Source organism: Barbatula barbatula (assembly GCF_947034865.1).
Source record: "Barbatula barbatula genome assembly, chromosome: 5".
Taxonomy (NCBI): Eukaryota; Metazoa; Chordata; class Actinopteri; order Cypriniformes; family Nemacheilidae; genus Barbatula; species Barbatula barbatula.
This window is the reverse complement of record NC_136769.1, coordinates 15,761,164-15,773,382: the sequence shown is the minus strand read 5'-3', so window position 1 is coordinate 15,773,382 and position 12,219 is coordinate 15,761,164. Positions and strand designations below refer to the sequence as shown.

At 39.4% G+C, this 12,219-nt stretch overlaps 1 protein-coding gene across 1 annotated transcript in view; it reads right to left on the bottom strand.

The window, feature by feature from the left end:
• The window catches only part of cacna1ha (calcium channel, voltage-dependent, T type, alpha 1H subunit a), a gene marked incomplete at its 5' end in the record, with an annotated part of 39,938 nt that overhangs the window by 12,271 nt on the left and 15,448 nt on the right, over positions 1-12,219 (bottom strand). The window contains 13 exons of the mRNA XM_079455883.1: positions 218-343; positions 448-574; positions 920-1,104; positions 1,183-1,251; positions 1,346-1,463; positions 1,541-1,641; positions 3,775-4,152; positions 4,228-4,436; positions 4,770-4,857; positions 5,500-5,655; positions 7,051-7,168; positions 7,372-7,557; positions 7,655-7,806. Of these exons, the coding sequence (XP_079312009.1) occupies positions 218-343; positions 448-574; positions 920-1,104; positions 1,183-1,251; positions 1,346-1,463; positions 1,541-1,641; positions 3,775-4,152; positions 4,228-4,436; positions 4,770-4,857; positions 5,500-5,655; positions 7,051-7,168; positions 7,372-7,557; positions 7,655-7,806 (2,013 nt within the window). The remainder of the gene's footprint in view (positions 1-217; positions 344-447; positions 575-919; positions 1,105-1,182; positions 1,252-1,345; positions 1,464-1,540; positions 1,642-3,774; positions 4,153-4,227; positions 4,437-4,769; positions 4,858-5,499; positions 5,656-7,050; positions 7,169-7,371; positions 7,558-7,654; positions 7,807-12,219) is intronic.

The following is a 12,219-nucleotide window of genomic DNA, read 5'->3' as shown; positions in this document are numbered from 1 at the left end:
CTTCAGATGAAAGCCTAAGTTAAGTCAATCTTTTGACCGGTAGTGTATTACAGCAGAATCTTTTTTCTTGATGTCCGATATAAAATAAAAATAAAGACAACGTGACTTTACTTTTTTGCTCGGCCGGGTGCTTAAAGGGACAGTTCACCCAAAAATAACATATACTCACAATTTTTGGGTTAACTCTCCCTTTAATTATAACAATATTTCAAGTCACCTGTCCCAAATTGTCAAAGTTGTACTTTCTCCGAATCCATTTGTAGTTTGCTTGAAGACACTCAGACTTATTGTGGATGTTTTTAGTTTCGAGACCTTCACAATGATAGAACTTTCCTTTGAAGAGCTGTAATCGAAAATATGAATACATATTGAATATGACAATAAAAATAATAATGCTGAGTCAAGAAAGCATGTGTCTTTAACAGCAGGTACAGTCAGGACTTTTACCTGGACACCCAGAATTCCAAAGACAATAAAGAAGGCACAGCAGATCAGCACAATGTTCCCGATGGGCCTCAGGGAGGTTATAAGTGTTTCCACCACAAGCTTTAGTCCTGGAGCTCGGCTAATCACCCTGTTTATTTGAAAAAGCAAATACACGACCCTTTTCAATCTTTTTGAATTGATGTAACATTTATGTAATGGAACAATTGTCTGAGTAACCTTTAAGATCAATAAACTGCTTCTTGATTTGCCTTTAAAATAAATGAAAGGATAATTGACTTTCACAACGGCTTAGTCGAATAGGCGAGACAGATTGAGAAGAGGCTGTTAGTGTGCATGCTTTGAGATAATGCAACCTTAACATTATTCCTTAAACAGGGCAATAACCCCACGGTGAATTTCACAGATAGCAAGCGAAGAACGGTGTAGGGAAACAAGCGCTTCATTTTTGTGCCGCGACCGCTTGTTTGCTGACCTCAGAGGCCGCAGGGTTCTCAGCAGGCGAAGGACCCTCAGGATCCCGAAAATCCTGTTTCCACCAGTGGAAGCCACTGAAACCAGAATGTCCATGAGGGAGACAAACACCAGCACTCCATCCAGAACGTTCCAGGTGCTCTGAAGATAGCTGTGCTTCCCGGCGCAGAAGCCAAGGGCCACCACCTTAAACACAAACATCTGTGAGATCGTTTTGTCTAAGCAATGCTCTCTTTATATATGCAAATACAGAATTATTTATACCTTCACAGTCATTTCAGCAACAAAGATCACAGTGAAAACATAATTGGAAATAGTGAGAAACACCCTCTCCTGAAATATAAAGTTAGATTTTGAGTTAAAGCATCCCCAATGGAAATACTGGATAAATAAAGTGCAAAATTCCTGTTTCAAGTAAACCACTTACAGATTGCTTGATCGTGGGTCTTTCCAAAGCAATCGTGATACAGTTTAAGAAGATGAATACCAGGACCACATGATCAAACATCTTGTGAGAAATTAACCTTTGACACATCATTCGAAACCTATGGAAGGAAAGTATGACATTGAGAAAAGTGACCTGTGATAGGACAATTGTGATTAAGAAACGAGAAGTTCTTACTTGTTCTGAGGAGAGAACAGATAAAGTGACCACTCCTCGTGATCTTTACACCACTGAGGTTTATATGCTTGAAACGTCCTCTTCAGACGGAAACAGAAGCTCTGAAAACCAAACGAAAGCTTTCAGCAAACAGAAGAAGAGCTACAGCTCATAAAAACAGCTAAATCACTACACAACTGTCAGATGTTTGAAGCGTTTGGAGTTGAAGCTCAGCATTAAGCTAATGGCCTTGATTCAATATATCAATAAAGAGTGATGAGCTCTCTGCTTATTCAAGAAAGGAAGTACATAATTTAAACACACGCTTGTTTAATTTTGATGAATTGCATTGCTAAAACCGTTCGGTAGAGGTGACCTAACCATTCATTTTGCAAATGGATTTTCTCCATAAACATTTTGCAGAATTAATTACAAAGTTCATTTTGTGCGAACCGATTTGCCAGTAACTTGGATAACAGATGAATTAAATTGAAGAGAGACACCATGAACTAGCTTCAATTATGAGTCTGTTAATACAATTATGTTTTATTAAAAATAATTAGAAAAAATATTTCCAATCAACTTCAAAATGTATGCTCCATTTAACGATAATAGTTATGCACTTTAAATATATATATATAAAACAATAACGCTAAAATGTCGTTTTTATTTTTAAATAATTTAATCTTATAAAGTGAGAGACTAAGAAAAGCTATAGCTCGAGCTGCAAGGTTTCTCTGAATAACAGCGATTTCACAGCCGGCTAACAAAAACTCTGCGTAAACTGCGTGTGTATAAAATGTGTTTTATTATGATGAACTGATTTTGAGGCACTTGGAATTACTTGCGAGTACGCGTCTGTAGACAGCGTCAGATGGGGTTGCCTGGAGTATATTTGGCTTAATCGACGACACCTGGTAAAGGAATGGTTAGGCGGAAAGCCCTAATTCAGAGATGGACTGGCTGGGTGTGTTTTATGCAAATTACTAATTATTAGTGAAAGAGAACCAATGACTTTCTGATGAGAACTATCTGCTAGTTAAGAAGATACCAGGACCTCTTGCTTGGAATCATCATCTAAACAACACACAGCCACGGACAAAATTAAGAAACCATTCCAAATGTTAATTTATTCAGCATTTCTAGGTGAACTGTGGCTATTCCAGGCCAGTGTCTGTTGACTTTCAACAAAACCTCAGGAGTGACGTAAAGTCATCCAACAGTAATGTGAAAGACTGACACCGTGACAAGACACATGAAAACTGTGGTCAAATTTCACATAATTTTCCCAAACGTTTCCCAAATACATGTACAAATATTAGTGTGGTATTGCTTAAAAGTGAATATGAACTTGTTTTCTTTGCAGAATTTGAGGTCTGAAAAAATTTCAGAGCATCTTTGCTGTTATTGTGACCTGTTTCTCCAGTTTTCATTTTCTGAAAATAAATGCAAATAGAAATCATATTGTTTCGGGGTGGGAGAAAATTTTCTTTCTTGATGAATATCGATTCAATCTGCTAGCGAATCGAATCGATTCACAAATTTAAAAATCTATATTTTTTAACGTTACTAAATATAATAACGTGACGTCTTTGGAACAAATAAGGCGGAGGCCAACTGCAAGTGCGGTGGAGCACCCGGATAAAATAAAGAGTAGTTAGCCAAAGTACCAACACTAGTCTGACTCTGAGCGAAAACTTGATGTGATGACATCGTAAATCTTAAATATGCTAATTTGTACATCAAGAATAGATTCTGAATTGAATCGCGAGGGACCAAACGATTCCCACCCCTAATATTTTTATTTGAAATTAGGGAGAAATGTTGTTAGTAGTTCACAAAATTAAACAAAAACGATCACTCTTCCTAAACGTCTATTTCTTACCTATTATTTCAGAAAAACTTTTGAAATGTTTTATATTGATGACCACCATAAATTGCTGGTAATGGTGACACTTGGTCATTACATTTGTTCCAGTATATAGCTTCGTTGACTGTTTCTGTTCATTTCACACCACTTGAAACTCAATTTAAAAACAAGGCCTCGTGTGTGCTCAGACACAGATCACTGACACCAAAGAGGTCACTTTCAGAAAAACAATTACTGCTTTCAAGCTATCTGCTGCAATTAATTATGGCAGAACAATTAGTCTCTAGCACGACAAACCCCTGGGAGGACATCTTCAACAAAACAAGGCATAAGGACTGCCTGACAGCAAAAAACATTGTGTATGTGTGTGTACGCCATCACTTACATCATCCAAATCCTCCTCCGTGATGGAATCTTCTTTGCCCAGGCTGGTGGACAGGTCCGTTGGCAAGTGTAGGGTTCTTCCATTACAGTCCTGATTCTCTCCCAATGGGCTGAAGCTGGGGGCCTGCGGCAGCTCAGGGATATCCAGAGAGCTGGGATTCTGCATTGTGCCCCCACTGATATTTTCCATCTTATCCCCCTCCGAATTCTCATCCTCAAAACTGCCCCTGCCTTCCCCAGACAGCAGAGACTCCCTTTCCCCAGATGTGTCTTTTCTTTTCAAGCTCGGCGCCCGTCCTAAGCTGTTCCAGCTGGACCTGCGACTGCCCCAGTTACTGCCTGAGCCACGGGGGTGACATGGAGATCTTCTCGGGCTAGTCTGGAATAGTAAGAGAATGTCAATGTAATGATCGAAATCGGACATGTTATTTAGGATTGCAGATTCGGTTCTTACCAGGGATTTCAGATCGAAGGCATGTGGATCTATGGAGACACCACTGCCCCGCCTCGACTCGACCGAACCAAACACCGACTCTGGGCCAAGAGAGCTCTTGGGAGTGGGCATGGGTGTGGCAGCAGTATGCATGATTATTGGTGGAGGCAAAGTGCCCCGAGGATCCACATGCCCATTCGCTGACATCATCAGAGAGTACATCTTTAGTTCTATAGGTGGTAATAAACACTATGAGTGAATGGAAACCATTGCCGTTCAGAAGCATAAAAACAGAATCATAAATGTGAAGCTGGTTCATCACTCTAGAGAACAATTTCCTTTTTCGGTGTATTGACTTATGGGAAATATAACTGTATATACTGCAGTCTGTATATTTATACAGACTTTATAAAACTGAGCGACTCAATGCCCTCATTAAGATGTTCTACAGGTGAAATCCATGTACTGTATAAAAAAAATCTAATTGCATCTGCTGTTGTACACTCACACAGGTGCAATTTTTTTCACCCTGCAAGATCATTTTATGATGTGAAGAAAGTAACCTGTGGCTCGTAATTCCCCCATCTTCTCCTCTTCTTCAAAGTTCACCGACCTCTTTTCCTCATCCGTTTCCGACTTGTTAGCATCCCCCTGCAAAGCACGAGAGTTTTTTGCGGACAGCTCGCAGTGTTCCGGTCACCGGCCGGCCTACCGAAGTGTTATTCATGGTGTAGTGAAGCTGAGCAGAACACAAGCAGGTTTCGCTCTCTCTAAGGATGACGGCCTCTGGCATCAACAACAAACTGCCCTTCACTCAGTCAGAGCCTGCTGTGCATACAGACAGCTGCGGTGACCGTGCTACCGACTGCTGCTCTCTCAGACCCGTATTGCTATTAGGGCTGTGTAAAGATGGTGTTTGTTTTAGTCGTTGCAGATTTACACCTACTCATAACCAGTTCACAATTCAAACAGCCCAGAGCATGACAAATGGGACTGAGACTGCAGCACGGTATCGGCAATGCAGTTCAACTCGCCGAGCAAACTATCCAGAGAAAGCAACTGCTTTGTTTGTGCATAAATCTTCATCGCAACAAAAGCACTACATATTAACATATTAAATGTTGTACCATACAAGTCTACAAGCATTTACAGAATCACATTTAGGTTTTAAATGTAGGTCCATTTGTGCTACGAAAGTGAACAGAGCAGCGAGTACTCAGAACGGCATTTAGGACAAAGTCAAACCTTAAAATGCTGAAATCAACCTGACTTGAACACAATGGTTTTTCTTACCTCTGCCTGAAAGCCCTCCACTAATATGGCTACCAGCAGGTTAAAGAGAACGTAGTTCCCAAAAGTCATCAGTGCCACAAAGTAAAGAGCCGCCCATGGAGTGGTGGAAGCCATTCCATTATACAAGACCACATTCCAGTCCTCCTGGGTCAGAATCTGCAAGACAAACACCATCGGTGATGACAGTGAACAGGTAAACAAAGTTAAAATAAGGATATTGCTGCTGTCCTGAAATCTCCATAATGATTAATTTATTTAGTTAAAATCATTATTGCTAGTCCCCATTTAGGTTTGTCACTGGGTTTTTCAAATATCTAACCAATAAAGAGTTATCAACAGCTAACCAATTAAAAACTGCTTGTCAACTTTGACAACACAATTTTTTTCATATTTTTAAAAGTACAGTGTTTTTTCCATTTCCTGAAATTGTGACATCAAAGGCTTTGGAAGGACAGCCACAATATATTTCATTTCACAATAATAGTCTGTCCCATCTAGCAATTAAGTCTTTTTTACAATATCTGTGGGCTAATCTAGTGAGAATAGGTGCTGTAAATGTGCATGAGATAGGCAGATACAATGCAGGTTCAGCAACTCTGTTCCATTACAGGAAATTGTGCTGATGTAAGAAGTAAGGCACACAAAGGCTTTCAACACAGCCTGTCGATTGTAGAACAAAGCGAGCTACAAAAAACTTGAATGTATCCAGATTTAGCACAGCCACTCTCTTGTAAAACTGAAATGGGCCTACATCTAAAAATACACCCGAAATATCAACGTCAAATTTAAATGGAAATCTTTTTATCTAGCATCAAATCTAGATCATTTTATGAACGTTTCAATATTAATTTGAAATAGAATGCAAAATAAGAAAAATGTCACTGTTGTCCCTTTTGACATATGTCAATATTCTTAATCACCCTTTTAAGGTCCGATGTGTAGTTTTTGTATGATCTATTTACAGAAATGCAATGTATGTCTTCAGAGGTGTATAAAGACCTTACATAAAGATGTGTCATGTTTTTATTATCTTAGAATGAGCTATTTCTATCTACATACATCTATCTAAATACATGTTGTTTCTACAGTAGTCCTAAACAGACAAACGGCTCTACAGGGCGCGTTTCGTAAATATGTTATCTCCTTCGGCAAAGAAGCGAAAACGAGACGGCATCTTTGTTCTGTGAAAGCCACCGTAGTCCTTTGAAAGGGAGGGGGGAGCAGTTTGTTGCAATTCACAACCTCACCACTCGACGGTGCTAGATTTCATACACTGGACCTTTAAGTTTGTCACTGGGTTTTGCAAATATCTAACTAATAAAAAGTGCTAATCAACTTTGACAACACTGTATTTATTCATTTTAAAAGTACAGTTTCTTTTCATTTCCTGAGCAACAGAAATAGGAATTTCAATTGGACATCCAAGCTTTCAGAAAGACAGCAATTATGTATTTCGCACTGTAATCTGTAATTGTAAGGAGTCGGACCGAACTGTTTAGCTAATAACTCTGTAGCTATGTTGACATGCCTGTGCATAATTTCGTTTCTGACCTGAAACACAGTGACAATCGCCCATAGCAGAGAATCAAAGTTTTTCCTGTCTGGAATCGTGTCTCCATTCTCTGTCTCCAGGCTGAATTTGCACCCAAACAGATGCATCCCAAGAATGCTGCATTTACAAGAAAACAAAAATAAAAGTGCACAATTTTGACACATTAACATACATTTTTCATCTCTAAGAAAACTATCTTCAGTTTGTCTAATTCACGTCAATGCATTTCTAAAGCAAACAGAGTAAGTTTATAATCTCTGTGGCACTGAGACCCAAGCTCGGTTCTGATTGGTTGATTATGGTGTGGACGTGGTCAGCACCTGAATGTGAAGATGAAAAGCATCAGCAGCATACAGAACGTGGCCACATTGTCCATAGTCTTCATGAGGACCACCAGCTGTCTGCGCAGTGCAGGGAGGAAGCGCACCAATTTGAGCACACGCAGGAGGCGGAACGTCCTCAGAACCGAGAGGCCTCCATCCGCCTGTCCTATGATCTCCCACACACTGGCAAAACAAGAATATTTACATTATCAGTAATGCTTAAGAATGACTGAATGAACAATAACCTTTCAGAAAGTTGTCATTCAGTAGCAGATCCTACCTTATGACCACAATGATGCCATCAAAGATGTTGTAAGGATTCTTGATGTAGCCGAAGATACCAAAGGCCAGCAGTTTGAAGAGCATTTCGAGGACAAACATGCTTGTGAAGACAATATTGCTGATCTCCAGGACGTCTGTCAGCTCTTCAGGCTGTGAGAAGAAACAAAGCCATACTTCATTACCTCCTACAGGTCAATACTGTGCAAAGACACTGCTGGGAATGCTACTGTACGTACAGTATGAGTGACGTGAACACTGACCTTCACGATGGCACCTTCACACACGGACGTACAATACATAATAGAGAACTGTGGGTCTATCGATCGCATGCATTTGACAAATAGGCCGTTTATGCAACACGAGGCCTCTGGGCCGAATGATTTAGAAATATTTCAACGCATTGACAAAGCAATTACAATTCCTCCATTTAAACAGACACAGCGGAAAGAACAAAATCAACAATCAGTCAAAGATATAAACTCTTTTATCAAGAGCAAAGCAATGTGGTGAGCGTAAATCATTCAGATATACGTTGTCATGATCCTGCCCTTCTTGATGTTGTTTTTCTAGTTTGAAGAGACAGGATCATGACAGTCCCATGTCTTTTCTTTGGGTTTGGAAGCACATGGCCATTGTTTGATTGAGCCATGTGCTCTCCTGACTTGTGTCTTAGCCCCGCCCCCTTGTTTTCATATTCATTATCCCGTTTTTCAGTTCACACCCTGTCCATCATAAGCAGATTCAGAGCCAGATTCATTGCTCATGCAAACTGTAGCTACTGTGTGACAAGACTTTACCGCTACACTCGCTTCTACAGTACAAGACAGATCAATAAACACATTCTTAAGGAGCAACATAATGCATGAGTCTCTGGGCACCATTGCCCATTGCAAGAGCAGCCACCCTCAGCAATCACCTGGATACTGTTCACATTAAAATACTGTTATAACATCATTATATCAAACTGTTAGACAATCACCTCACCACAGGCACGCTGAAAGTCATTATCTTAAACACTTCCATTTAAAGAAAACTGATATGCATTTAGGCTTGTAGGGTTTAACAGCTTCATATTATTCTTTCAGACACAAAACCTATTGGAGACTGCCATATGAACTGTGTTTTGATAACAATAGTAGGATTGAACCGCATGTGAACCTATATTTTGACCGTCGTGGAGAGGAATGCTGTAAATAACTGTATTGAATTAAAAACTGTGCTGACATGTCACCACTAGAGGGCGTCCCGACCTGTGCTGCCTGCATTGATCTACATCAATGTACTTTAAGCAGCCTAAAGAAGCGGGAAATTAATATTCATTGTTACCCAGGAACAACAGATTAGGAACGGATTAGTAAATGAATAATGAGAAACTAAACCTCTGGGTCTACTACAATGTTAGATTAGACACACAAAGATTAGACGCAATATCAAAATAAGGTCTGAGTCACTAACTAAAAGGTTAATAATGCATTATTATTCACAAGAATGAGAAATCTCAGATCAAATAAGCTGGCATTGTCAGCGTGAAAGCTATTTGAAATACAGGTGTCAGTCACATGCAAAATGGTCCATTTTAAACTTAACAGTTTATGCTGTGTGAATCATTATTCCTGTGGCAAATGCCACCTTGGGTGCCAGGATTGTGAAAGTGTCTGAATACGAAAATATCTCGGGGTAAAATGTGATGCTATTTTGTCAGAACAACTCTGAACCGAAAGATTCAAAAACATTGTTTACTGGAGTCCTTTTCCACTGACAAAGACAGGCGTCCCTGTAAGCACATGCGTGCATTGGTTGCATTGGTTTTGTGTCTATACAATAGCAATAAATGGGTTCCGCTGTTGTTTGGTTACGAACATTCAGCCACATTTTTTTATTTTGTGTTCTGAAGAAAGAATAGACAAGAGGGTGAGTAATTGATGAAAGAATATTTGGGTGAACCATCCCCTTTATGCAAGAGGTAAATATAGACTTTCAGACGTAACCACAAACGAAATCCAAATGATTAAACAATTTTTTATTGTACATATGTATATGTGTCTTGATCAATATACCATGGATCTACATCAGCCACAAAATTGACACGAACAGCTACTGGATGCGGATTGTTTATAAAAATATTATGTATTAATATAGTTGTATTATTTGTTGATAGTATAAGCTAAAAAGTGTTTTTCATGCACGTTTAACCTAGGAAACAGTGTCAACGTGAAATATAATATGAATTTATATTGGAGAAAAACATTTTTGCCTTCTCACATAGTCTACCACGCACCACTGAAACAAATCGAATCCCCATCTCAACTTTCCTAAACATAGATTGCCTGTGCGCATAGTTGCAAATTCCCACAAGTGCTGCATCAGGCACATTTGCCCGACTGAAGAAGAGAAGTGGAAAAGCACTGACAGTGAAAATGCATGCTGGGACACTGGGCATTCAGCGGTGCGGCGTGGCAGACTGAATGAGACTGATGTTAAGAGAGCACTGCGCTTTTCTCAAGAGAGACTCTTGCCTCCTACTGCCCCCTTCCTCCATAATATCCCATCATGCTTTAGCACAACACACACTCCTCATCACCTCCCCCACTTTTTAAGCACATGTGAGGGCTGAACAACCCAGAATCAGAAAAGACAAACGATCGAAAGATAACAATGATGTATGTGGCTTTAAAGGGCAAGTTCACCCCCCAACAATACAGTCATCATTTATGTTCCCCTCATTTGTATAAAAACCTGTATACCACTTTTCTTCTGTGGAACACAAAAGAAGATATTTTGGGAAATGCCTCAGAGGTTTTGTGTCCATCCAATGGAAGTCGAATGGGGCCAGTGTTGTTTGGTTATCAACATTCTTCAAAACAGAACAGAGAAAACACCTCTTCAGTCTCAGAAGTAACTATCATGCCTGTCATTCATTAAGCTAAAATAACTAAACTCGCTGTTTCTGTTAGTGCAGGAAAAGTGATTTCAGTGATGGACTGAACATGGGCGTCTGCTGCTCTGTGACTTTGACTGATGCAGTAATGTAGACTGTCACAGGCCTCATGTAAATCCGATCAGGTGCCTGATTGACTTGAGAGTGCAGAGACGGTCACTGTGGTTCTGATCTCACTCCTGCTGTGCTTAAAGCATTCAGTAGAAAGATCAATGCAGTCTGCCTTATCTCATTACTGTAATCCTCCCTCAATAACTGCTATAATGATAGTGGATTGTAATAGCTGGCATCACTTGGCACCATACTGAGTAGACACTTATACTGCATGGATAAACCTTAATATTTGATTTACATGACAGTAAACATAATTTCATTTAACGACACCAAGTGTTCAAGATATTTAAACAGATATTTTCAGAATAATTTTGAATACACATTACTGTATGTGGAGTGGACAAAGTTCCTATAGAGGGTATGCATTGACGTCACTTTCCCAATGTAAACAGGCCGGGCCAGGCCTCAGGACACGCTCCCTTAAGTGGTAAAACACTAAGCAAAATGCCTGCTTTCTATAGGAGAAACAAAGAAACGCTCAAATGTTGCGCCGAATTGCGTTTCCTGATATTGTATGCATTCATGCTGCCAAGTGTTTTACCACTCAAGTGGAAAGTGACGGCACGTGCATACACTCTATAGATGCTGGAAATTGGGATGGGACACATTAATGGGTTTTAATGTAACCTCTGGAGCTTTTAGTTTACATACACACGTTATAGCTTGGACAAAATCAATGGGCACACTTTCATAGTAGAGACTCTACTATTTAATTGCGGATTTTGGCTTTTATTATTTGATCAATTTTAATGAGTATACTGGCACATTGATGGCCTCAACAGCTAACAGACATGAAGTACACAACCACAAAATCCATTTCATGGTTTCCTTAATGTCCTTAGAAAGCCTAAGTGGCAGGCAGTACAGATAATCATTTCAACCCTCAATTTAATACAAAAAAATCAATAAAAATGGACAGTAGATACTGTACATTTACAGTAAGTAGAGAGCAGCATTATAAAAAAAATAATCTTGAAATGTAACAAAGCCATAGCTGAAAAAACACAGAATCACTTCTGATTAATTATTGTGCTTCAATATATTTGTACAAAAATACAAGCTTCTCATGTTTGCTCATGGTCTACGAGTATGCTACGGATGTGCCACAAAGCAATTAGGTAGAAAACAATCATGCAAATAAGCACAAGAATCTCTATGCAAACAAATCCTCAAACCAAAAAGCACAACGGCATATGTCTGCTATGGCCCTGTTTTAACATATTCTCTTTCTTCTTCAAGGATTAAAAGCTATTTAGACATTAAGTAGTTCAGTAACACATGATTTGACTTCAGAAACAGAGGCGTATCTTAAGGCCCTTCATTGGTATTCATGAAATCGTGACTTGGTTTATAACTTTGATCTCAAATAATTTAATGTAGTATAAAAGGGTCTGTTCCGATCTATTATCAGTGAACGTATGTCCAATTATAAAGATTGCTCTTTTAATGATGTAGAATCCATTGTTGAGCCACAGCTGAAAGTGACAGAATCAAGGTGCAGCTATAACTTA